We start from the raw sequence: 21,686 nt of genomic DNA on the forward strand, positions 1-21,686 counted from the left end.
ATTAGTCAATGGAATGTAGATTTTCTAACGGATCTTGGTTTCTACGTGGCCTAGCTTTTCCTAGGCCACATGCTTTTTTCGATTTTTTTGTGTTTTTTCGACAAAAAACCGGAAAAATCGATGAATTTTGGCTTTTCCTCAGAAAATCGGGACAACATCGATTTTTTGCGTTTTTCAGAGAAAATCGACGGTTTCTCAATTTTCTCGATTTTTTAAAATTGAAAATCGATACATTTTCGTTTTTTTTAAGTTTTTTCAGAGAAAATTGATAAAATTTTAGATTTTTCCGTCTTTTTGTGACTTATCACTCAAACTTTGTAGTCATCATACTTTTTTTATTCAAAAAAATCAAAATTTTATGTAAAAAAATATTTTTCAGAAACGCACGTATATGTCTTTGTCGCCGCGTAAGTGTAAAGATTATGATAAAAAATTTCACACTTTTGATTTCAATGATGTTTCGTATAAAATTAATTCCGCGGGCCCTGCCACGAGCGAAACTTTTCAGCTGGGTTCCTGTAGCTGAAAAATTTTGCTCATGTCAAGACCTCCTACAGTACCCCACCACACCCATTTTCCATCTTCTTTATAGTTTTCCCATATCGCTGATATGGGGTGTTCTATGTGTCTAAATTACCTAGCCATTTTTCGAATAAAAATTCAATTTCTTGAACCCCGCCCGTGGGTATCGTTCCGTTTACTTTCGGAAGGTAGTTGTTGAGAACTGACAAAAAAGGAATAAAGATAAAAGATTTGTGATCATCGAAATCGTTTTCTTTCCCTCACATCGTGTGTGTGAAACGAAAAGAAATTAAAGTGAATTGTCGAGGTGATCGGAAGAAGACGCCCGACAGAATTCCTTCTTATCGTTCCGAAATCTATTTTCAACTACTGTTCTGACAAGTACACACACAGACAATTCGAACGAAAAAATGGGTAAAAAGTGATTATAACCGTGCCTACGAGGCATTGAGGGGTACGGTAGGAGTCCTGTAGTGGGACCTCAGCGTTTACTGTAACTATGGTTAGGGTTACTGTAGACGTACGATATTGGGTACGATCTCCAGGGGCCTGAAGGGGTGCTGTAGGGGTACTGTAGGCGTACAATAAGGAAACTGTAAGGTAAGGAATACGGTAGGGTTTTGTGGGGTGTAGGTGAGGGGTACGGTAGGTGGACGTCTGGGGTTACAGTAACTGTATGGTAGGGGTACTGTATGCTTACAGTGTTGGTTAGGGTCGAAATCCTGTAGGGGTACTGCATTGGATCTGGCGAGTACGGCAGGAGATCTGTAGGAGTACTGTAGAGATACAGTTGGAGTACTGTAGAGCAAGGGTGTCAGTGTCCCGTAAAAATTACAAAAACGGGACAACGGGAATTCCCGTTCCCGTGAAAACGCTCAAAAACGGGACAAAAGACGTCCCGTTCCCGTAAAAATGACAAAAACGGGACAGCGGGAATTCCCGTTCCCGTGAAAACACCCCTAAAACGGGACAACGGGACAAACGGGACACGGGAATTGACACCCTTGCTGTAGAGATACAGTTAGATAGTGTAGGGACATGCTTGGGGTTCTGTTAGGTAAGGAAACCGACGGGTTACTGTAAGGACTGTCTGGAATACTGTAGGGATTATGAAGGTATGGGTACTGTATGGGTACGGTAGGGATACTGTAAGGGCTCTGAATCAGTACTAATGGAATCCTGAGAAGGTACTCTAGGCTTCTTGTAGAGGTACTGTAGTAGTACGGTATACGGTAGGGTACTGTAGGGATACATGGGTACTGTTTTGGGTTCTGTGATGCTATTGTTGGGGTTACTGTAATGAAACTATAGAATTTATTCATATTAAAACGAGGTTAAAAAAGCAACAAATTAATAAAAATAAATAGGGTAAAATCCAAGAGATCACCAAGAAGAATCATAACCAGGAACTTTCGATCGATCCGGAACTAAAAATATTCTGGTTCCCTTGTAGAAGCACGTCACAATTCCATTGTACGCAGTTCGAGGGACTCCAGCCTGAAAGTTTTTGCATAAGCTTTATGCCTGCCTGCCTGCCGTGGCCTAGAAACTTTTTAGTCAGTCACCTTGAGCAGAAGCCTACCTTAAAATCGTGCATCAAACTCAGCCGATCGGCTTTTGCCACGAAATCCGTTCTTCCAGTGTAGTAGATTCTGAAATTTTTAGTTTTTCAGAAAATCTAATTTTTTAAAAACTAAAAACCTACATTGCTTTCATTCCTTCATAATCTGGCTTCCAATCTGGATAAGTTATATCGTCAATATCGACGGGAACAGCATTTCGGATATCCAGGCTCAGTCTCGATTCGAATTCGTTCTGAAAATTTGTTGCTACGTGGCCTAGAAAAAATTTGCTGCGTAACCTAGAAAAAACTAAAACTCGGCCATAGATTTATCTTTGAATTTTCAGCACTAAATTTGGCGAAATATATATAGGCGACAAACGCAGTTTGTAGACAGTGGCCGAGTTTTCATAATTTCTAGCCCGCGGCCAGGAATTCAACATTTTCTTCAATTTTTCGGCGTGTAGATCAGTTCCAACACTCACTTTTTGCAAATAATCGAGATTAATTTGCGAGAAATCAACCGGCAAATCGTTGACTTTGATCTTTTCCAGATGATCACTGAAGAATTGGCCTCTGAAATGATAAATGTGGTCTTTGGGGTTACGGTAGCCGCAAGAGTACGCATAGCACCACATCTTACGACAAAATGCACAGTTTTCCAATTTTTAAGAAAAATATGAATTTAGACGTAACAAAATGCGCAGAATTCGAATTTTCAGCTCAAAACTGGCAAAAAAATCTCATTCTTCATGAAACTCACTTGCTGGTGCCCTCCTTTCCATATTTCATCATCCCAGTTCTACTAATTTCAGGCCTAATACATTGTCGTTGTTTCCTCTGAACTGGCTCTCTCATCCAATCATCCCAGAATCCATTCGGCCAAATTGGCTCCAGTTCTTCCCATGTTTTTCTGGAAGAAAAATTAAAAAATGGAAGAGAACATGCGTGTGGAAAACTAAACCACAATGTTAATTTCGATTTTTTAGCGTTGAATGTGCTCGTAAATCTACATGCGTAAATTGACAAAAAAATTTAAAGATGTTGCTGCGTGGCCTAGAAAAGAAAGAAGCTCGGCCATTATCTAACAAACTCATTCTTGCCGAGTTTTCGCTCATGATATTCTAGGCCACTTCGTGTAAAAATCGAATTTTACCGTGTCATCATCCAACCCAATCCGGCAAAAAAGTCACTTCTGTATAATGTCGCGTTGGATTTCAGATCAATGTTTTCTGGCTGAAAAAATCGATAAAAATCCAAAATTTCAGAACTTTTTTCAAATTTCTCTTACTTTTCCATTATCATTCCACGCGGTGACACACCATAAAGATGGATCTTTTTCCAAAAGATATCGAGTATTTGAGAAATACGAGAAGAAATCCGGAGCAATATCTAGGTCATCTGAAATGATTTTAAAACTTTTCACGTGGCCTAGGAAAAGCGAGAACTCGGCCACCGTTTTTGAGTGGCCGAGTTTTTTCAATTTCTAGGCCGCGCTCTAAAAGATAATTAAAAAAGAAACCTTCTGTAATAATAACTGATGAATAGTTATTGGAATTCGAAAAAATATGATTCAACGCCAGCTTGTAATGTCTTGAAATATAATAATACGGTTTAAATTTCTGCAAATTCGTCGGAATCTCAATTTTCACACTTTCTCCTGGAGGATGCTTCACATAATTCACGGAGTTTCCGAACTTTTCCACTTCTTTCTTCACGCTTTCATTGTCGCAGTCTTGTGATACAGTGATTGGGAATTGCTGAGCACTCGGGCGGTACCTGGAAGATATTTTTGCGGCGTGGCCTGGAAAACGTGGAAAACTCGGCCATCGTATGGAAGGGGGAAGGATGACCGAGTTTTCTCCTTTTTTTCGCGGTAACTTATTAATTTCTCACATTATAAGCTTTTCAACATGGGCTCGAACAGAATCCGGGCGGTTACACGAGAATACCTGCAAAAAAATCAATCGATATTTGAATTCAACATGAAAAAAACACTAACTATTACAGGAATCGGGTGGGGCCAGTTGTTCGGGTTATTGGAGTTTGGAGTCTGGAAAAGAAATCAATAAAATCAAAAAATCCTGAAAAATTTCTTGGATTTTGATCTAAAAATGTTTATTTTTCTTCGAAATGTAATGGTTTTTCAGAAAAAAAAACCAAATCGGAAATTTTTTTTTATTTTTTTGAATATTTCCGTTTTTTTCTAAATTTTTTCCATGATTCTTTTTGAAAAATTATATTTCTCCTTCTCTACTCTGCAAAAATTCGAAAAAAACCAAAAAAATCAATATTCGATTACTGTAACTTTAAAGGTGCAAAACACATTTTTTCATAGCTTTTCCAAAACTCCTACAATTCTCAGTCTCGTTGCTCTATTCATGGTCTCCGAGAGCCTTTCCATGTGCTCTTTCTCAACTTTCAACAATTTTTCCAGCCGAGACCCAGCTTCATCCATTTCTTTCAAGAGCCTTAGTTCCTCTTTTACGATTGCTTTCTAGAAAAAATTCCGATTTTTTGGCCAAGAAACATTATAGAACTCACATTAGTAAACCCGTTTTGTATGTAAAAATTCCATGAAAAGTAGATGAGCACGAAGATAAATGTGATTTTCGATGATATATGCATGATTTTGGCTGAAAAATCGATAATTTTGTATTTTTTTCTTTAAAAAATCGGAAAATTTTAATTTTTCTGCATTAAAAATAAAAAAAAACAGAATTAAAAAAAAAAACAGAATTAAAAAAAAACTACCGTACTCGATTTTTAAAGGCGCATATCATAAATTTCCTCAATAAAAACATATTTTTTCAACAAAATCCCACTAAAAGTCAATCAAAAACCATTTATTTACCTTTTTAAAAATTAAAAAAAAAAATGTTCCACGAGTTTTTGATTGAAATTTTTTTAAAATTTCGTTCACGTGGCGGGTATTTTTTTAATTAAAAATTAAAAAAAAAAAAGAAAAACATTTTTTTTGTTGAAATTTTTCTTTTATTTCCGATTTCCACTGCTTTGTAACTCGTAAGTATCAATTTTTTCAGAAAAATTCTACCTAAAAGCTTTTCAGACAAAAAAAATGAGCCAAAATTCTGTGTATTCCCAAACAATTGCTGAAAAAGACGACGGGGAGAAGAAATTCGAGGAAGTGCTCATCGAAGTCGAGCAATTCATCGTCAATATATTTAAATGGGCATTCTTGATGCTAGCTGTACTTTTTACAATTATTTATCAGGTTCTTTTTTGAATAAATTAGATTTCGAGGAGAGGGAGCTATTATACAGACGCAAAATTTTTGTACCCGGTGTCTTTTCACAACACTTTTTTTTGCTAATTGAGAAAAGATGTGCGCCTTTGAGGAGTACTGTAATTTGAAACTTTCGTTGCTGCGGTATTTTTAAATTTTTTTAAAAAATCGACTTTTAATAGTTTTTTCGATAAAAAAATATATTAACAAATTGTGAGAAAAATTATTAAAAGTTTGAAATTACAGTACTCTTTAAAGGCGCACAGCGTGTCACATTTGACAAAATTTGTCGTGTCGAGACCTGCTACCGTACTTTTGGGGCCGAAATTGAAAATTCTCACGCCTGAATAATAAAATACAAAAATCACAGAAACAAGAAGAATTATGGAAGTTATGAGACATAGGAGGCAAGAAAATAAATTAATATATATATTTTATACAGTCATCGAAATGTGATTCGGGAAGGAATTGTCCAGGAGGGCCGCGTTTTGTGGTTTACATGGAAGAACTAGTAGATCTGTTGACCAGGAGAATGATTCTACAGGAATATCTGAAAATATTAGAAGTTAAGGATGTTAGTGGGGGGTCAAGGGTGTCGGATTTTTGTGATATTTAGAAAAATGGGAAATTTTCAAAATTTTTTGTTGAATTTTTCAATACTTTGGAAAACCGGATATCATCGATTTGTTTTTCGATATTTTGGAAAAGTGGAAATTTTCTATTTTTTTGATTTTTCGACATTTTATTTAAAAAACCTTTTTTTTTTTTGAAAAATACCTTAAAATTTTAGCCATTTTCCGATTTTTTTCAAAATAAAATTGCATGATTGACATCATGTTTTTTTCTCATTAACATAGACAGCATTTTATAAAATTGGAATTTCCGGAAAATACAAAATAAAAAATTTTCATTTTCCGATAATGTAGAAAATCTACAATTTTCAGTTTTTTTCGATATTCTTTTAAAAAAAACGATTTTTTGAGAGATCACTAATTTTGGCAATTTTTTCAATTAAAAAAAAATTTCCATGATTTCACTATTTTTTTCTCATTAACAAAAATTCCGGAAAATCGAAAATTTTTCATATTTTTATGGGGTTTTTTTTTTCAAATATCTCGATTTTTCGATATTTTGGAAAATGGAAAAATTCAAATTTCCGGAAAATCGAAATATTAAAAATGTTTTTTTTTTTCGATTTTCAATTTTTTTTTTCGGCTATCTCTGTAAAATTCTGCAACAAACCAATTGGAGCAGCAGAACTAGCAACATCTCCATTCAAATGAACATCATAAGCCTTCTCAGTTACGACGAAAACGAATCGAATTCGCCATTTCAGCTGTACAGAGTCTGTTGAAAATGTTGGTGTAGCTGTAAGTGGAATACTCAATCGGAATGTCGAATCTGGTGAGAATGTACAAATCGGAGCAGTTTGACAGTGCACTTTCACCATTTTCTGAAATATAATTGGTGGTTTTTGTTGTTTTTTGCAATAAATTTTTTGGAATTTTTATAAATTTTTTAAATGATTTTTTCAACTTTGCAACAAAAAAGGGAGGTTTTCGACATTTTTGTGTTTCCGGCTGTTTTAAATGGTTTTTATTCATTAAAAAAAACTAATCTGAGGCATAATTTGTCAGTTTTTCAGACATTTTTCAGCCGAAAAAATTTGGTAATTGAAAATTTATTTAGTGAAACTATAAAGCGGGAAAATCATGAGTCACAGCTCGTGTACTTCACGAGGAGAAGTATGCATTTTTTTTTGCATAATTTTTCGTTTTTTTTTAGTAATTTCTCGGGTCTTTGAGCTTTTTCTATTGTCAAATTTGAATTTTTTACTTAAATTCTGTCTATTTTCAAACCAAATCCCCAAATCTCAGTTCCCAATAAGTACCTTTTTCCCCTCTTCAACATCTGCATCAATTAAATGTTCCTCCGTCTCAATTGTTGCTGAATACTGTACACATGGCGTGGTGGCTCCATTAAAATCTAAAAATCCGCACACATCATCTCCAAGTTTATAAGCTTTTTTTGGAAGTGTCAATAGAGCAACTCGAGATGTCGATGAGTTATGTGTTAGAGCAAATGCTATCGATTTTCTTGCTTGAGTCAGATCGTCCACTGTTGCCATTACGGTCTGAAATATTTGTAGAATTTAACTGATTTTTTGTCACTTTTTCAGAACATTTTCAATTTTGTTGTCTTTGCGCCCTTTTTTATAGAAAATTTTATGGAAAAATTGACATTTATCGCTTTTTTTTCCGATTTTTGGCAGATTTTTTGCACTTTTTTGGATGTTTAGAATTTTTTTTTGATTATTTCTCGGCAATCTCAATTTTCTGCAAAGAATGTATAATATTAATTTCACAAAACTGAATATTTATCGTTTTATTCGAAACATCGTAATTTTTTCAAGAAAACATTATTTTTCTTGCTTTTTTTCAGAAAATATTTTTCCGAAAATTATTTTTCGGAGTTTTCCTTTTATTTTTGCAAAATAAAAATTTTTTTGCAAAATTTTTTGATTTAGATAACTCCCGGTAACTTATATTTTTGAAGATTTTTTTTTTTAGTTTTCAAAATTAAAAAAATGGTCGTTTTTTAGTACTTTTTTCAATTTTTAAGGGATTTTTTAACGAAAAATTTAAAACTTCTCTTGTTTTTTGGATTTGGTAGGCTATTTTTTGAACAAAAAAAATCAACAATTTGATTTATAAAAAATACTTTTTTTCCAAAAATCGAAAATTTTCAAAAATTGTGCGAAAAAATGTTTTTTTTGTTTTTTATTGTCTATTTTAAAAAAATTGGCAGGTTTTAAGTTTAATTTTTTTCGAAACGAATTTTTCGGAGTTTTCTCTATTTTTGCAAAATTTTGGATAAGTCTCGGCTATGAATATTTTTGAAGAGATTTTTTCGTTTTCAAAAAATCAAATCGAAAATTTTCTTTTTTTTTCGTCTTTTTTCAGGTTTTATATTGAAAATTTTAATTTTTTGTGGTTTTTTGTCCGATTTTGAAGGGTTTTTTTTTCGAAAAATCGAGAATTTGATTTTAAAAAATACTTTTTCGATTTTATAGGGTTTTCTTTTTTTTTCAAAAAAATCGAAACTTTCAAAAATTGTGCAAAAAATTTGTTTTGAAAAAATCATCAAATACTTTTTTTTCTCATTAAAAATCGATAATCTGTGCATACCTCAACCACTGATGGTCTAAGAGTAGTTGAAGCAAGAAATGGATTTGCTGGAAGTGAGAGTTTCGTTTCGAGACCCACTGATGGTATGATTCGAATGGGTAAATGAGCTGATTTTATATGCTCTTGAACATGGGACACTGCGACCGTAATTCGATTGGAATATTTAACCAAATGTCCACGGAATGTTGGTGGAATTCCATTACGAGATAATGGGATCTGAAAGATTATTCTTAAAGAATTAATTTGTTTTTAATTCTTTTTTAAATCTGACATGTGAGAATTTGATAATTTAGACTCAAAATGACCCAGAACTACCGAATTTCTTAATGAAACTTTCTGAAAATTTTTCAAAAAAAAGTTATGGCCGCTCAAATTATTGGAAAAATGGTATGTTTAAAATCTCAAGCTAAAATCTCAAATTTTGGCAACTTTTCAGTGTCGCAGCGGTTGGAACTTAATTTTTTTTTGATTATCACACTTTAATGCATGTCTTCTTAATTTGAGATTTTAGCTAAAAATATATCACCATTTTCCTAAACTTTGAGCGACCATAACTTTTTTAAAAAAAATTTTCAGAACGTCTCATAGCGAAATTCGGTAGTTTTGAACCATTTTGGGTCTAAAAAAGTTTAAATTTTTTTAAAGCTGAAATCTTTTTGATTTGAAAATAATTTGATCAAAACGGTCCGAAACTACCGAATTTCACAATGAGACTTTCTGAAAATTTCTCGAAAAAAGGCTTATTTTCAGCCAAAATCTAAAATTTTGCCAATTTGACAAAGTCATAAGTTGTGAAATTATTTGTTTATTTTATTATCCTTTTTTAATGCATACGATTTTGTGCACCCATCGACCTAAAATGTACCGGAATCAACGAAAAAACTCCTAATAAATCACCAAAGTGTGCATTAAAGGGTGTTAATTAAATAAAAAAAAATTAATTCCACAACTTGTGACTTTGTCAAGATGACTAAATTTGAGATTTTAGATTAAAATAATCGATTTTCCAAAATTCTGAACCGAAATAACTGACGCTTAGCGAAATTCGGTAGTTTTTGGCCATTTTGGGTTAAAAAAAGCAATGTCTCAAAATTCTATACTCAACCGTTCCAAAAAAAATCAAAAGAAAATGAACACTAACATCACAAACGAATTGTTTTGTTTGTCCGGGACCTAGTTGTAATTCGCAAAAAAGAATATTCGGATGAGATGAATAAACGGTGGCAGCTGATTTTGTAACAGAAGTTGTGGGACGAGGACGCGATGATGGCGTGGAATTTGATGATGTAGCGCCGATAGTTCGTTCTGTAATAAAAATAGTTCGTTTAAATTGAGAATTGTCGTTAAGAGGCTTTTTTTTGACTCTGAAAAACCAAAAATGGCACTAAAAAGCGAATTCCAAGATTTTTGCGTCAAAAATACGGTACTCGTGGTCTCGAAACGACTTTTTTTTCAAATGTGTAACGCTGCGCGCCTTTAAAGAGTACTGTAATTTCAAACTATCGTTTTTGTGGAATATTCAGATTTTTCATTTATATATATATATATATATATATTTATTTTTATTAAAATCCTTTGAAAATTTGAAAAGTCGGTAGAAAGAAAAGTTTGAAATTACAGTACTCCTTAAAGGAGCACACTTTTCTGAATTTAACGCCGCCGGAAGTCAAGTTTATTCAATTAATTTTTTAAATAATTTTGCGAGTAACTTAAAAAATTTTGCGTAAAATTAAAAATTTCGACGATTGCGACTCGGAAAAGTTGGTGAAATTGAATATTTTGGTTTTTTTTCGGAATTCTCAAGCTTTTTCGTTCAGAAAATTGGGTTTTCGAAGTCTAATTTTTAATTTTTTGCCAACTTTCCATAAAATTACCGCAAATAAGCTGAAGGCTTCCCCATGCCAGTTGCTCGACAACTCCTTGTTTTCCACGTGACAAATTGCTCACTGTCACAGTGATTCGAATGGTTTCGCCGGCCAAATATATTGCCACCTCACGATCCAATGTGGCTGAAACCTCCAGCATTCTGCAATTTTCAGATTTTTTTTCGGTTTTTATAATAAAACTTTTAAATAGATTTTTTTGCGCTATATTTCCAGCTCTTTACAATTTTTTTTTGAGAAAAAGTGCGATTTTTCCGCTATTTTAATCAACATTTTGGGTTTTGTTAAATCGAAAAATCGAAAAAAATTGAATTTCTGAGATAAATATTTTAAAAAAACCTATTTTCATATGAGAATCTGTAAAATAGACAAATATTGAAGCAGATACATAATCCAGAACTCAAATCTGATAATTTAGGAGAAAATAAGGAAATAATGGGAAAAAACACAAAAAAAAATAACAAAATTCAATTCATTTCGTACCCGAGGGGGATTTGAATACCGGTAAAATATACACGTGGGATGCGAAATAAAAAAAATAAATAATTTTAAAGATAAAATATTAAACATCGACTTCTCCTTCACGCATGACAGTCAATTCTTCGTGTATCTGATTGAGATATTTGATTTTCAGAGCTCCTTCGAAGCAAGGCTGCGAGAAAATGCAATTCGGATTGTTCTTACGGTAGGTGTTTGCTGAAAATTAAAGTATTTTATTGGAAACCGTTAATATTATGGGAACACGGTTCACTCTGAAATCGACGTTTAAAACGCGCTCCACTGCCAATTTCAAACGCTCCGCCTCTTACAGTTGGATCTCGTTAGGTATTTGGCGGCAAACCCGGGAGGCCCCACGAAAAGGGGAACTGAACGAAAAGGGGAAATTGGCACCGTGCCAACGCATAAAACGCACTTTTTCTCGAAGAAAACGGTACAACGATGCTCCGAAATTAAGCGTCGCGTGTTGTTAAGCGTATCTTCTAGAAGAAAAGTTCGAAAAAAGTCGTGCGTTGAATGAGAAAAAAAGCGTTTTATGCGTTGGCACGGTGCCAATTTTCCCTTTTCGCATTTCCCCTTTTCGTTCAGTTCCCGCTTTCGTGGGGCCTCAAACCCGGAAATTCGAGAGGCCCCACGGAAAGAGGATCTGCGAAAATGGGATCTACGAAAAGTGGAGTTAGCAAAAGGAGATCTGGCATTGTGCCAAACGCACAAAACGTATTTTTTCTCGAAGAGAACGATACAACGATGCTCCGATATTCCGCATCTCGCGTTGTTTAGCGAGTTTTCCAGAAGAAAAATTTCAAATATCAACGTGCGTTGCAGAAGAAAAATTGCATTTTTTTTTCAGATCTCCTTTTCGTTCACCTCATTTTTCGTGGGACCTCAAATTCAAGCGTTTTTAAGCATTTTTTTCGTCTTTTTTGCTTAATTTTCCGCGGGTTTTAATAAGTTTTATGCCGAAAATCGATAATTATTTGGACAAATAATATTTTTAAGCCATCATCTCGACTTCACGTGGAGTCAGAAAGTCCCATTACGCTTTGATCTTCCAAAAATGCGGGAGAAGATGCGCAGACATCTCATCCGATTTCGCATAATTAAGAGCGTGATGACGTCACAATTTTTCTGGAAAAATATTCCCGCATTTTTCGTAGATCAAACCGCAGTGAGACATTCTCACACCGCGTAGATTTAGAAATCATTGAAAACGGCTGAAAATGTAACAAAAAAGACAAAAAATGATTGAAAATCTTTGAATTTTCGCATTTTCCACCAAATACCCAACGAGACCCATCTGTTCGGGGCGGAGCGTTCATATTGAATTGGAAATTTTTCTGCGTCCCAATAATATTTCGAATTTCTAACCAAAGTTCCGGAATCTCGCCGCACAAGCCTCCTTTGAACTATCAAAATAGTCGAATCCATCGATTGGTGGTGGCTTCTGAGCTTGAAATGCACTTTTAACTGGTTGTGGAGTAACCGGTTTTCTCAAAGGTCTCTGTACAGTGACTGGAGTTGGAGTGGGGGCTATGTTCCAAGCGGAAGTAGACGGAACTTGGGGGTTTGGAGGAGCTAAAGGACGTTGTTGAAGGGGAGCTGGCGGACAAACTCCGGCTTTTGGAATTACTCGATAAGTTTGGCGGCCGTGAGCGTTGGGAACATCTATCTGAAAATAAATTAATTAGATATTTACCATAATACGGAATTTTTTCGACATATAACTACGTATTAGCTATAATTTGGCTCTTCTTCTGGCATTTTTTGAGGGTTTTCCAATTTTTTTTTCGATTGAACACCGCAGAAATTCTAGAAAATTACCTATTGCCTATCCATGTTTTTCCAACATTTTTCATTAAAAATTAGTGTGAAAAAATAGAAAATCCCTTGATTTTTCTGAAAATAACGTTGATTTTAGTTGAAAAATTTGAAAATGTACTATAAAATTACCTGGAAAGTGCAAATCAGTGATTTGCATCTTACAATTAATTTTGAAGCACATTTTCAAATGTTTCAACTGAAATCAACGTTTTTTTCAGATAAATCAAGTGAATTTCTATATTTTTACACTAGTTTTTAAAGAAAAATGTTGGGAAAATATGGTGCAATAGGAAATTTTTAGACTTTCCGAAAATAATGCTTCATAAAGTCGATTAAAGTTTGAAAATCCTCAAAAATTGCGAAAAAAGAGCCAAACTTTGAAAAAATCTGAAATTTCCGCAGCTTGAATATAGTTTTTTTTTGAATTATCACATATTTTGGCTGTTTATCAGTTATTTTAAGCAAATTGAATGCCCAGCGACTAAAAAAGCGCCTAAATCAGCGAAAAACTTCCCAAAAATGTTAAAAAAAAAGGGAAAATTCAATAAAACTGAATTCGAAAACGACTGCGAAAACGACAAGCTGACGAAATTTTAAATTTCAACAAAATTTTTGACGTTTTTCTCAAAATTTCAATACCGCAATATCATGATATTCATCAGTAGCCAACGCGGCTCTCCAACAGACTCCTCTCTCATTCGGCGCTTGCTCTCGTGCAACAAATTTGACACGTTGGCCCGGCTTAAACATTTCAGTCAACTTCTCAACGTCAGGACGAACAGTGGCTCGAGTCACGAATACATTGGTTGTCAAAGGCTTAGTATAGCCTGGAATCTGAATTTTGTAGTCTTAATAGTTAATTTCGTATTAAAATTGCTCGTTATTCCACGTTTCCACAAACCTTGGCAAGAGTTGGCGGATTTTTGGTATATTTCCAGTCAACGAACATATACTGAGCTTTATCATCGGGAATATTGATAACTGCACCCTCAGCAACCAACATTCGTCCTTGTTTGATAAATTTAAGCTCAGTGCCAACCCAAGCGAGTTCATAGTTTGCCATTTGTGATAGCTTATCGCCAACTTCAATATCTACCTGAAACATCGGGTTTTATTAAAGTTTTCCTGGAAATAAGCTTACAGTTGTAGCTTTTCTAGCATTGAATTGAACTATATCGTCATGTTTATATCCACGAGTGAGCAATTCCTTCTTAAAAAGAACACCTTTTCCATCATAGCGAACCATCATCATATCGTGTGAAACAGCGACGACGGAACCTTGCTTATGAAGGATTGTAGCCATTTTGTAGCTCTGATATTAATAAAAGATGATATTCAAAGAAGAGGCTCCACGAGAAGAGGATCGGCATAAAGTGGATCTAGCAGTGTTTTAATAAAAATATCTCTTAATTTTTTAGTAAAAATAGTGTTTTTTCGATTTTCCGTAAAATCTAAAATTAAAAACCTTCAGTTTCTCTGCCCTTAAATGTACTGGCAATTTCCAAATAAATTTCGTGGGACCTCTCGAAAACATGCAGTGAGACAGAAATATGAAACAAAGACTCTCAACAAGTAACCTGAATATGTTTTGAAAAAACAGTAGTGATATGGTCAACAATTTTATAATACCAAACAAAACAGATTTGTGCATGGATTTAATTGTATCCAAGAGCCTCGATGATCTTCTGGTATTGAGCGATCTTTGGGGCGGCATTCTTCTTTGCTTGAACGGCGAGCTTGTCCATCTTCTTTTTCTGTTCGAAGTAGGCGGCTCCCTTCACCTTTCTCTTAGCCTCGAGCTTGGCAACAACATCCTGGAATTGCCATCCGACCTCGTGCGATAAGCGTCCAACTGAAAATTAAATAATCGTTGTGATCAAAAAAATTATAATAACTCACCGACGCAGAACTTTCTTCTTGGTTGAAGTCGGAATCTGCTGGCTGATGGGGCATGGAGAGACTTGGTCTTCTGGTATTTGGCTGGAACTCCTTCGTAGGCGCGGAGGTTCTTGAGAGCCTCGTTTCCGCGGTTGGTCTTGTGTGGGAGCATTCCTGAATAGAGAATTTATTAATTTAAGTACAGATAATGTTTAAAATCACTCACCTCTGACGGTACGCCAGAAGATCTTTCCTGGAGCACGGTAATGGAAGGCTCCACGGGCTGGGTTGATGTTACAACGCTTGCGGAGGAAGCTCATGTACTTCAGCTTGGAACGGTGGAAGTTTCCGGAGATGACGATCTCTTCAGCTCTGAGGACGACAACCTTGTCTCCTTGGAGAAGCTTCTTTGCAACGATGGAAGCCAACCGACCGAGAAGGTGGTTCTTTCCGTCAATGATGATTGCTCTGTTCGACAGACCCATCGTTTACCCTGAAATAAATACTGATAAGAAGGGGAAAGTTTAGAAATACACGAGAGTAAAGGAAGAGAGATAAATCGAAGCGAGAGAACGCGCATAACAATAAATATATGAAAACTATTTCGAGAATTTATTTGGCAAGAATCCCGCACAAATTCTTCTAATATTTACATATTTCAGTAATCTTAATTTTGTCTATTTCTCAACACATTTTTCAAATAGAATTCTCCGGCTTTGTACGAAGAGCGAACAAGAGGGCCAGATGCAACGTAAAGGAATCCCAGTTTTTTCGAATATTCTGCCCACTGGTCGAATTTCTCGGGGGTCACCCATTCTTTGACAAGCAAATGACGTTTTGTCGGCTGCATGTATTGACCGAAAGTGACAACGTCAACATTGCTAGCTCGAAGATCGGCCAAGCACTGCTTTATCTCGTCTTCAGCTTCGCCCAGTCCTAGCATAATCGATGTCTTCGTGATTAGCTTTGGGCTGACTTCCTTTGCGTATCGAAGAGCTTAAAAAATATTCAATAATATTTACGAGATTCTGAAAAAAAAAAAAGCTGCTTACCGTCCAAAGACTGCCGATATTTAGCTCGTGGATCTCTGACCCATGGAGTCAGTCTTTCAACCGTTTCAATGTTATGTGCATATACATCGAGTCCACTGGTAGCCATTTTCTCCACACTGATCTTATCTCCAGCGAAATCGGGCAATAAGCATTCGATGAGAAGTTCAGGCTTCTTGAGCTTCATCAGCTGTACTGTCTTGCGAAGATGATCGGCTCCACCGTCTGGCAAATCATCCCTGAAAATTACTTTGATTAAAAGCTCAAGATACGAATAAGTTACCTGTCAACTGATGTTAAAACAATGTATTCGACACCCCATGAAGCAACGGCGGTCGACGTATTTTCCGGTTCCATAGGATCCAATGGTGGAGGAGCTCGAGCAGTTTTGACCGAACAGAATTTACAACCCCGAGTGCAGGTATCTCCCATCAACATGATTGTCGCTGTTGCTAGACTGTCATCTGATCCTCCCCAGCATTCTCCAAGATTTGGGCACCGTGCTTCCTGACAAACAGTCGCTAGTTTGAGATGTTTCAACTGCTTTTTTAGACGACTGACATTTTCGTTTTCCGATGGAAGAATCTGAAAACAATTGTGATGAGGGGCAAAAAATTGATAGGCTATACCTTTTCTTTCTTGAGCCATGGTGGAAGTCGCAAACGTCTGTCCCCTTTCTCCAGCTTCAGTTTTCCTTCGTACTTCTCAACAGCCTCTGCCACGGATGCTAAAATTAATAATTATTTGATTATGAAACAATATTGTTTGAGTTTTACCTGATGAAATAAAATCCTGAAGCGATGGTCCATCTTTGACGAGAACTTGCGGTTTTTTCTTTGTGGCTGCAAGTCCACGGACCCATACCCGAGCTAGCATGCTTAAACAATCTACCGGTAATAATTAAACTCCTTGTGTTGAAAATCAAGAGGGACCCCCTACAACTGAAATTCTGGTTGAGAAATAGACAAATTTGGATTTTGGGAACATTTTTCCACTTTTCCTACCTAGTTTCTGACAAATCTCGCAGAATAAGAACTACAATCGATAATTAGCACTATTAATCGTTTAAAAATTAAAAATTCAATCAATTTTATGCAAAAAATCGCGCAAAAACGTGAAAAATCAGGCGAAAATCGTGAAAAAATTTTAGGATAGCGGAAAAAGCCATGCGTTGAGGTTCGATGGGTCTCGCCACGATACGCAATCAGACGTGACGGTGTATGCACAGAAAAATCCACCGTAGTCCGCAAGGCCATTCGCAACATTTTTTTTCACTTCAACAATCAAATTTAACTCATTTTTCCAGCAGAATCTTGGGAATTTTCATAAAAACCTTAATAGTGAGGTCCCTTTTGACTTTTTACGTGGTTTATTCGTGATTTTGATCATAACTAGAGTTCTAAAAAGGATAAAACGCTTTTGAAACGGAAAAATAGTTTAAATTGGCTTTCACGTTACCATAATGAGCAAAATAAACAGAAATCCGAAAAAAAATACATGTTTATTATGAGACAAAAGTTCACCAGGAATGGCAAGAACCGAAATTTGTAAAATACAGGGGTCAAACAAACTAAAGGCAGTGTCTAAAGAATGCGAAAAATATTTTTGATTAATATAATCAATGATTATGCAGCTTCACATTTCGTGGAGACGGAGCTGGGGTGTACAGAGCTGTTGGCTTCACGTGCTGGAGATAAACGTTGACAAGTACGAGGCAAAGGCAGAGAACAATTGGTCCTATGATTGCGCCCTGAAAATATATTTAAATGAGGTACTTTTTTAGTAGAAGAAGTTAAATACACAAACCTGCAATCCCAACCAGTACATTCCACCAATGATAGCCAAACCGGTCACATATGGATGAGATCCCTTAACTTCCCGGTAAAAAGTAGCATCTGCGAACATTACAGGAGCAAATGAAGCGACTGTGAATACAAGAGCAGCTGCTCCTTCTCCTCGAACCAGCCAGAGTTCGACGATTCCGAAGATTGCGACGATGTAGGGAGGCATAATTGGAATAGCAGCGAATACTGTGGCAGCCACTGGAAAAATGGGACTTAGTAAAATTAATTAAATTTTAAAATCAACTCACTTGATGGAACAAATACAATGTTCAAATCGAAAAGACTGTGCACAAAATAAGTGTAGAGACCGTAGAAAACAGCCATTTTTGCAGAAAGAACGAATACTCCGCTGAAAAAAGGATTTTTTAATTAACTTTTAAATAATAATTCCCATTAAAATATAGAAAATGGGGCGAAACTACTCAAAATGTATGGATTTTTCAATTTTCCAACAAACCCGGGCAAAGTCATTACTTCATTTTTCCCATACAAATGGGACTATTTTTGCCGAATTTTCTGAAATTTTTCCCCAAAAACATGGAAAATAGGCCAATTTTGGAGGTTTTTCTACGGAAAATTCGATAAAACCCAGAGATTAACCTAAAATTTAATTATTTAAATTGTTCGTAAAAAAGCTATTTTTCAGGACTTTACAGTCGATTTTCTAAATTTTTAAGCCTAAAAACGTACAAAATCGCATGTTCTATCGCTACAGTAATATGATGCTGATTTCCTGCTGACGAGCCATCGGCTGTAGTGACTGCTGAGAGATCAGAAGCCCATTGAAGAGGAAGCCAGCGAGTACGAGAAGCCGAGAGAAGATAATATACCATTGTAAGGAAGACAATCTGAAATTCACTTTATATCGATTTTCAAATAATCTAGAGAAATTATTCAGTACCATCTCGATAAATGTGTTGAGCAAATCCATTCCAAAGCTTAAAATAATTCCGGCGAGAGAGACCAAAAGTGAAGAGAAGATTGACACATTTACGGCAAGAATTGCTCCAATAGATTGGGCGATCTGAAATTTTTTTAAAATTAAAATTAGTTTTTTTAATTGAGAAAAAAGCCTTCAAACCCCCATAAGAGTGTCCAAATTCTCCTTGACAATCAGTGTTAGCTCGTCTTTCAGTGCTGTCAAATCAGTGACCCCCTTCAATTGAGTCCAGACATCACCGCGTGGCTCCTGATTTACTGCTGGAACTTTTTTCCAAATTTTTTTATTTAATTAAAAAAATTTTGAAAAAACCCACCAACTGTGAAATTATTATTTCTCTCTTCCCACATATTGTAGAGTTTATCAACGACTTGCTTAACCTGCTCCTCGAGCATATCGGCTCTTTTTGTGTCTTTTGCGTTCGCCAGGGATCTCACATTGGAGGCCAACCAAGTACGGCCTTGTTCGTAAGCCTGAAAATTGCAAAATTATTGTTTTTTTGTTGGAAATGTCGATTTAAAAAATTATTTTTCGGAAAATTGATTTTTTTTACGAAAAAGTGATTTAATTCGGATATATGCATTTTACTTTAAAAATTGTTTTTAAATAAAAATAAGCTTTTTTTCCTGAAAAATTGATTTATTTTTGGAAAAAAAAATATTTTTTTAAATAACTTTTTACAGAAATTTTGTTTTCCGATGTATTCATATGTTCCTTTCAAAATAAGGAAAATTCGCTTTTTTCCAGAAAAATTGAATTTTTTAAATAAAAAAAAATATTTTAAAATTTTTTTTCTCGATTTTCTCTGCAAAAACAGCGAAAAAAAACTACTAAGAATTAAAAAACTCTAAGAATTAAAAAAAAACAGCACCTGCTGAACATAATCATCAATATCAATATTATTCTCTTCCAACTGATCCTCCGTATAATCCATCGCCGCGGCAAGCCAATCCGGACGAGAATTCACCACATTCGATGTAAGTCTGACAAGATGAACCGTTTCTCCATGCAGTTGGAATCCAAAGAAGAATACGGAAAAGATTGCAGAAAATGCGAGAAGAGCCATAACTATTACAGATGACAATACATCCATCTTATCATGTAGTGTATCAACAATATATTTATCCGATGAGAACAACATTTTCACAAATTGTCGTAATGGCCCGGCTACGGTAATCTCCACGATTTTTGTGACTGATGGTGACATCTTTTGCCAAGTGGAATCCAGGAAATTATGGATAGCGGCAGTGATTCCAAGTTGTTCGGCAGTTCTGGAGATTACAGCCAATACAAATGGAATTGCGAGAAGAATCAGGGCTCCATCATGACGTACAACCCAAAGAAGAGCACAAAGACCGAAAACACAACGAATTAGCCAGTCTCCAGTGATAGCTTCGTCTACTGTTGATGTGGAGAGAAGGGAATTGTCGAGAAGCGATTGTTCTGTTGCGTCCACTGAAAATTAACATTATTAGAAATTAATAGAATAAAAAATTGAATTTTTACAGATTTCTAACATTAAAAAGATGCCGGCGGTCGTTTTGTAAGCCTGCGGCACAGTTTTTGGCCATTTTTCAGAATTTTTCCTGCAAAAAATTTTAAATAACTGATTTTTAGATAAAAAGTGGCTTTAAATAAGCTATTCTAGGCGTTTAATTCAAGAAAAATAAACCAAAATCAAGAATTCTGCCTAAAAATCAAGCGTAAATCTACACAAATCTTAAAGGGACATCGACTCATTTACGCGCGTGGTTTCGCAACGCTTCGGCTTTTTTGATCGAAAAATTCAAAAATTAATGTTTTTTTTCTACATTTTTGGCACTTTTAAATAGAAAAAAAGGGTTTTAAAATGCAAAAATAATGTTTTTCACCCGAAATTGCGGTTTCCTAGAAACTCACATTTTTCTTTCGCAGTTTCCAGAACTTTCTCCACGTTTGGAGGAAGAATGGATTCATCTAGATTTTCAGAAGAATTTTCTTTCTCAAGTAATTCTTCACTTGGTCTATGACCTCCAATTAATCCGGCTGATAACATTCCCAGGACAGCAGCTGAAACTCCAAAAACACCGGCTCTCAGAGGTCCGAAATACAGGGAAGCGTAGGAAATTACGTAGATCCTGGAATTTTTAACAAGAAATTAATTCATTGTTTTCATTTTTAAACTAGGAATTTTTACCAAATGGGAAGAGAAAATGATCTTGCAAGCTTCTTATTAATCTCTTTCGGGTTTTGAACATAAATCCAGGCGGCGTAGCAGCAGAAATAAACGATAATCAGTGGAAGAACCCAGGGTCTCGCAAAGAAAACAATGAAAGAATCCAAATATCCGTAGAGTCGTCCCATCCAGCTGATAATATACATAAAAGTTCTTTCATATGAAAGAATTTTCAACGCAGTATAGGCTATAACAATTATAGCTCCATTCGGGCTGGCGAAGGTTGTGTAGATTTTTTCAGAAATTTTGGAGAATCCGGTGAACGGGAGAGTAATCACTGATTTGGCGAGAGTTTGATTCGATTTTTGAAGATTTCTTAGCCAATCTGTAAAGTTTTTAATTTATTTGAAAGATTTTGAAATTAATTTAGCCAGAAAACTTACGCTGAACAGTATCTGCGACCTTCTTTTTGAACGGGAAAAGTACTGTACCAACGAGCACCGCCCAGAGCATTGGTGATAAAAACATGTACATCATGTTGTAGAGAGCAGCCAGACCACATAATGAGACTCCGAGCTGATAATTTTTAGATTTTATTTAATTTAATTGAATTTTAAAAATTAATTTTTAAAATTTAAAGCGTACCAAAACAAAAAGTAGCACATTATAAAACGCAAATTGAAGTGCTGTTCGTTGTTCACTGTCGCCGGCGCCAAAATAGCGCTCTATGCCTTCTGAGGACATCTGAAATATTGAAATCTTATAAAAAAATTTAAATAAAATGTGTTTTCTTAGATTTTTAAAGATAAAATTACCATGACGCAACGAAAAACGAGTGATCGGCAATAAAATCGATAACGAAAACGATAAATATCACTGAAAAAAACCCGAAATAAATAAAAATTATATAGAATTCTGTCCAACTTTGTTGTTTACTCTCTTTATTGTTTTCTTTTTTCTCAAAAAAAAAATTGCGCCACGAGAGAGTGTGTGAAATGGAGAGACGCGAGAGAAAAGTGTGCATACACCGAATGCTGACCGTAGTCGCTTTGAAAATTCAATTTTTATTTTGTATCAATTTTTTTCCTGATTTTTTCTCA

The 21,686-nt window shown here is 35.2% G+C and overlaps 6 protein-coding genes and 1 non-coding gene across 9 annotated transcripts; all 7 read right to left on the reverse strand.

Moving 5' to 3' along the window:
- Window positions 1–1,823: 1,823 nt before the first annotated feature.
- Window positions 1,824–4,725, reverse strand: gly-14 (Alpha-1,3-mannosyl-glycoprotein 2-beta-N-acetylglucosaminyltransferase). Its single transcript, NM_065318.4, has 12 exons — window positions 4,628–4,725; window positions 4,440–4,580; window positions 4,086–4,136; window positions 3,980–4,035; window positions 3,606–3,862; window positions 3,375–3,484; window positions 3,240–3,319; window positions 2,847–2,996; window positions 2,569–2,659; window positions 2,228–2,337; window positions 2,105–2,174; window positions 1,824–2,019 (listed from the first exon to the last, which is right to left on the reverse strand). The coding sequence occupies exons 1-12, from the start codon at window positions 4,709–4,711 to the stop codon at window positions 1,906–1,908; spliced, it is 1,314 nt and encodes a 437-aa protein (NP_497719.1). The 5' UTR covers window positions 4,712–4,725; the 3' UTR covers window positions 1,824–1,905.
- Window positions 4,726–5,293: 568 nt separating this feature from the next.
- Window positions 5,294–10,544, reverse strand: M01F1.9 (Arrestin_N domain-containing protein). Its single transcript, NM_001027519.8, has 6 exons — window positions 10,393–10,544; window positions 9,660–9,823; window positions 8,519–8,734; window positions 7,222–7,464; window positions 6,573–6,783; window positions 5,294–5,880 (listed from the first exon to the last, which is right to left on the reverse strand). Exons 1-6 carry the CDS (start codon window positions 10,541–10,543, stop codon window positions 5,765–5,767), a joined length of 1,101 nt encoding a protein of 366 aa, NP_001022690.2. The 5' UTR covers window position 10,544; the 3' UTR covers window positions 5,294–5,764.
- Window positions 10,545–10,856: 312 nt separating this feature from the next.
- Window positions 10,857–14,036, reverse strand: M01F1.8. 2 transcript variants are annotated; one of them, NM_001027518.5, is made up of 5 exons: window positions 13,862–14,036; window positions 13,622–13,816; window positions 13,360–13,547; window positions 12,268–12,568; window positions 10,857–11,097 (listed from the first exon to the last, which is right to left on the reverse strand). In NM_001027518.5, exons 1-3 carry the CDS (start codon window positions 14,021–14,023, stop codon window positions 13,530–13,532), a joined length of 375 nt encoding a protein of 124 aa, NP_001022689.1. In that variant the 5' UTR covers window positions 14,024–14,036; the 3' UTR covers window positions 10,857–11,097; window positions 12,268–12,568; window positions 13,360–13,529. The 2 variants fall into 2 exon arrangements, with proteins under 2 accessions (NP_001022689.1, NP_001022688.1); NM_001027517.6 differs by having other exon boundaries at window positions 10,860–11,097; window positions 13,360–13,554; window positions 13,862–14,032.
- Window positions 14,037–14,327: 291 nt separating this feature from the next.
- Window positions 14,328–15,091, reverse strand: rpl-13A (Large ribosomal subunit protein uL13). The gene is made up of 3 exons (NM_001393308.1): window positions 14,825–15,091; window positions 14,620–14,772; window positions 14,328–14,572 (listed from the first exon to the last, which is right to left on the reverse strand). Exons 1-3 carry the CDS (start codon window positions 15,081–15,083, stop codon window positions 14,376–14,378), a joined length of 609 nt encoding a protein of 202 aa, NP_001379064.1. The 5' UTR covers window positions 15,084–15,091; the 3' UTR covers window positions 14,328–14,375.
- A 105-nt stretch (window positions 15,092–15,196) lies between these two features.
- On the reverse strand, window positions 15,197–16,524 carry lias-1 (Lipoyl synthase, mitochondrial). Its single transcript, NM_065321.9, has 5 exons — window positions 16,424–16,524; window positions 16,277–16,374; window positions 15,931–16,232; window positions 15,651–15,886; window positions 15,197–15,594 (listed from the first exon to the last, which is right to left on the reverse strand). Exons 1-5 carry the CDS (start codon window positions 16,521–16,523, stop codon window positions 15,266–15,268), a joined length of 1,065 nt encoding a protein of 354 aa, NP_497722.3. The 5' UTR covers window position 16,524; the 3' UTR covers window positions 15,197–15,265.
- A 605-nt stretch (window positions 16,525–17,129) lies between these two features.
- M01F1.4 (Transmembrane protein 245) lies at window positions 17,130–21,520 on the reverse strand (the record flags this gene model as incomplete). Of its 2 annotated transcripts, NM_001027515.5 has the most annotated exons (13): window positions 17,130–17,397; window positions 17,454–17,689; window positions 17,740–17,840; window positions 18,182–18,339; window positions 18,393–18,515; window positions 18,573–18,691; window positions 18,748–18,904; window positions 19,303–19,886; window positions 20,331–20,548; window positions 20,608–20,971; window positions 21,030–21,162; window positions 21,232–21,330; window positions 21,402–21,520. In NM_001027515.5, 13 exons carry the CDS (start codon window positions 21,402–21,404, stop codon window positions 17,266–17,268), a joined length of 2,427 nt encoding a protein of 808 aa, NP_001022686.1. In that variant the 3' UTR covers window positions 17,130–17,265. The 2 variants fall into 2 exon arrangements, with proteins under 2 accessions (NP_001022686.1, NP_001022687.1); NM_001027516.2 differs by lacking the exon at window positions 21,402–21,520 and having other exon boundaries at window positions 17,136–17,397.
- mir-4927 lies at window positions 18,692–18,747 on the reverse strand. The gene has a single exon (NR_052183.2). It is a non-coding gene; the product is annotated as a pre-microRNA mir-4927 (primary transcript).
- Window positions 21,521–21,686: the final 166 nt, after the last annotated feature.

The sequence above is a fragment of the Caenorhabditis elegans genome, chromosome III (assembly GCF_000002985.6).
Source record: "Caenorhabditis elegans chromosome III".
In the NCBI taxonomy this organism is placed as follows: domain Eukaryota; kingdom Metazoa; phylum Nematoda; class Chromadorea; order Rhabditida; family Rhabditidae; genus Caenorhabditis; species Caenorhabditis elegans.

Excerpts from the sequence above, each read along its gene's own strand:
- lias-1 (NM_065321.9), bottom strand. The coding sequence starts at position 16,523 with ATGCTAGCTCGGGTATGGGTCCGTGGACTTGCAGCCACAAAGAAAAAA. Across the intron at positions 15,887-15,930 it reads GTTTTAACATCAGTTGACAG|GGATGATTTGCCAGACGGTG; the intron begins GTAACTTATTCG and ends AGTAATTTTCAG. Across the intron at positions 15,595-15,650 it reads ATATCGGCAGTCTTTGGACG|CTCTTCGATACGCAAAGGAA; the intron begins GTAAGCAGCTTT and ends ATATTTTTTAAG.
- gly-14 (NM_065318.4), bottom strand. The coding sequence starts at position 4,711 with ATGCATATATCATCGAAAATCACATTTATCTTCGTGCTCATCTACTTT. Across the intron at positions 3,485-3,605 it reads ATCAGTTATTATTACAGAAG|ATGACCTAGATATTGCTCCG; the intron begins GTTTCTTTTTTA and ends AAATCATTTCAG. Across the intron at positions 3,320-3,374 it reads CGTGGAATGATAATGGAAAA|CCAGAAAACATTGATCTGAA; the intron begins GTAAGAGAAATT and ends CGATTTTTTCAG.
- rpl-13A (NM_001393308.1), bottom strand. The coding sequence starts at position 15,083 with ATGGGTCTGTCGAACAGAGCAATCATCATTGACGGAAAGAACCACCTT. Across the intron at positions 14,773-14,824 it reads CTTCTGGCGTACCGTCAGAG|GAATGCTCCCACACAAGACC; the intron begins GTGAGTGATTTT and ends TTCTCTATTCAG. Across the intron at positions 14,573-14,619 it reads AAGAAGAAAGTTCTGCGTCG|TTGGACGCTTATCGCACGAG; the intron begins GTGAGTTATTAT and ends TTTAATTTTCAG.
- M01F1.9 (NM_001027519.8), bottom strand. The coding sequence starts at position 10,543 with ATGCTGGAGGTTTCAGCCACATTGGATCGTGAGGTGGCAATATATTTG. Across the intron at positions 8,735-9,659 it reads CAAAACAATTCGTTTGTGAT|ATCCCATTATCTCGTAATGG; the intron begins GTTAGTGTTCAT and ends ATAATCTTTCAG. Across the intron at positions 5,881-6,572 it reads TAGTTCTGCTGCTCCAATTG|ATATTCCTGTAGAATCATTC; the intron begins GTTTGTTGCAGA and ends TAATATTTTCAG.
- M01F1.8 (NM_001027517.6), bottom strand. The coding sequence starts at position 14,023 with ATGGCTACAATCCTTCATAAGCAAGGTTCCGTCGTCGCTGTTTCACAC. Across the intron at positions 12,569-13,359 it reads ATGAATATCATGATATTGCG|ATAGATGTTCCCAACGCTCA; the intron begins GTATTGAAATTT and ends ATTTATTTTCAG. Across the intron at positions 11,098-12,267 it reads GGCGAGATTCCGGAACTTTG|CAAACACCTACCGTAAGAAC; the intron begins GTTAGAAATTCG and ends TTTAATTTTCAG.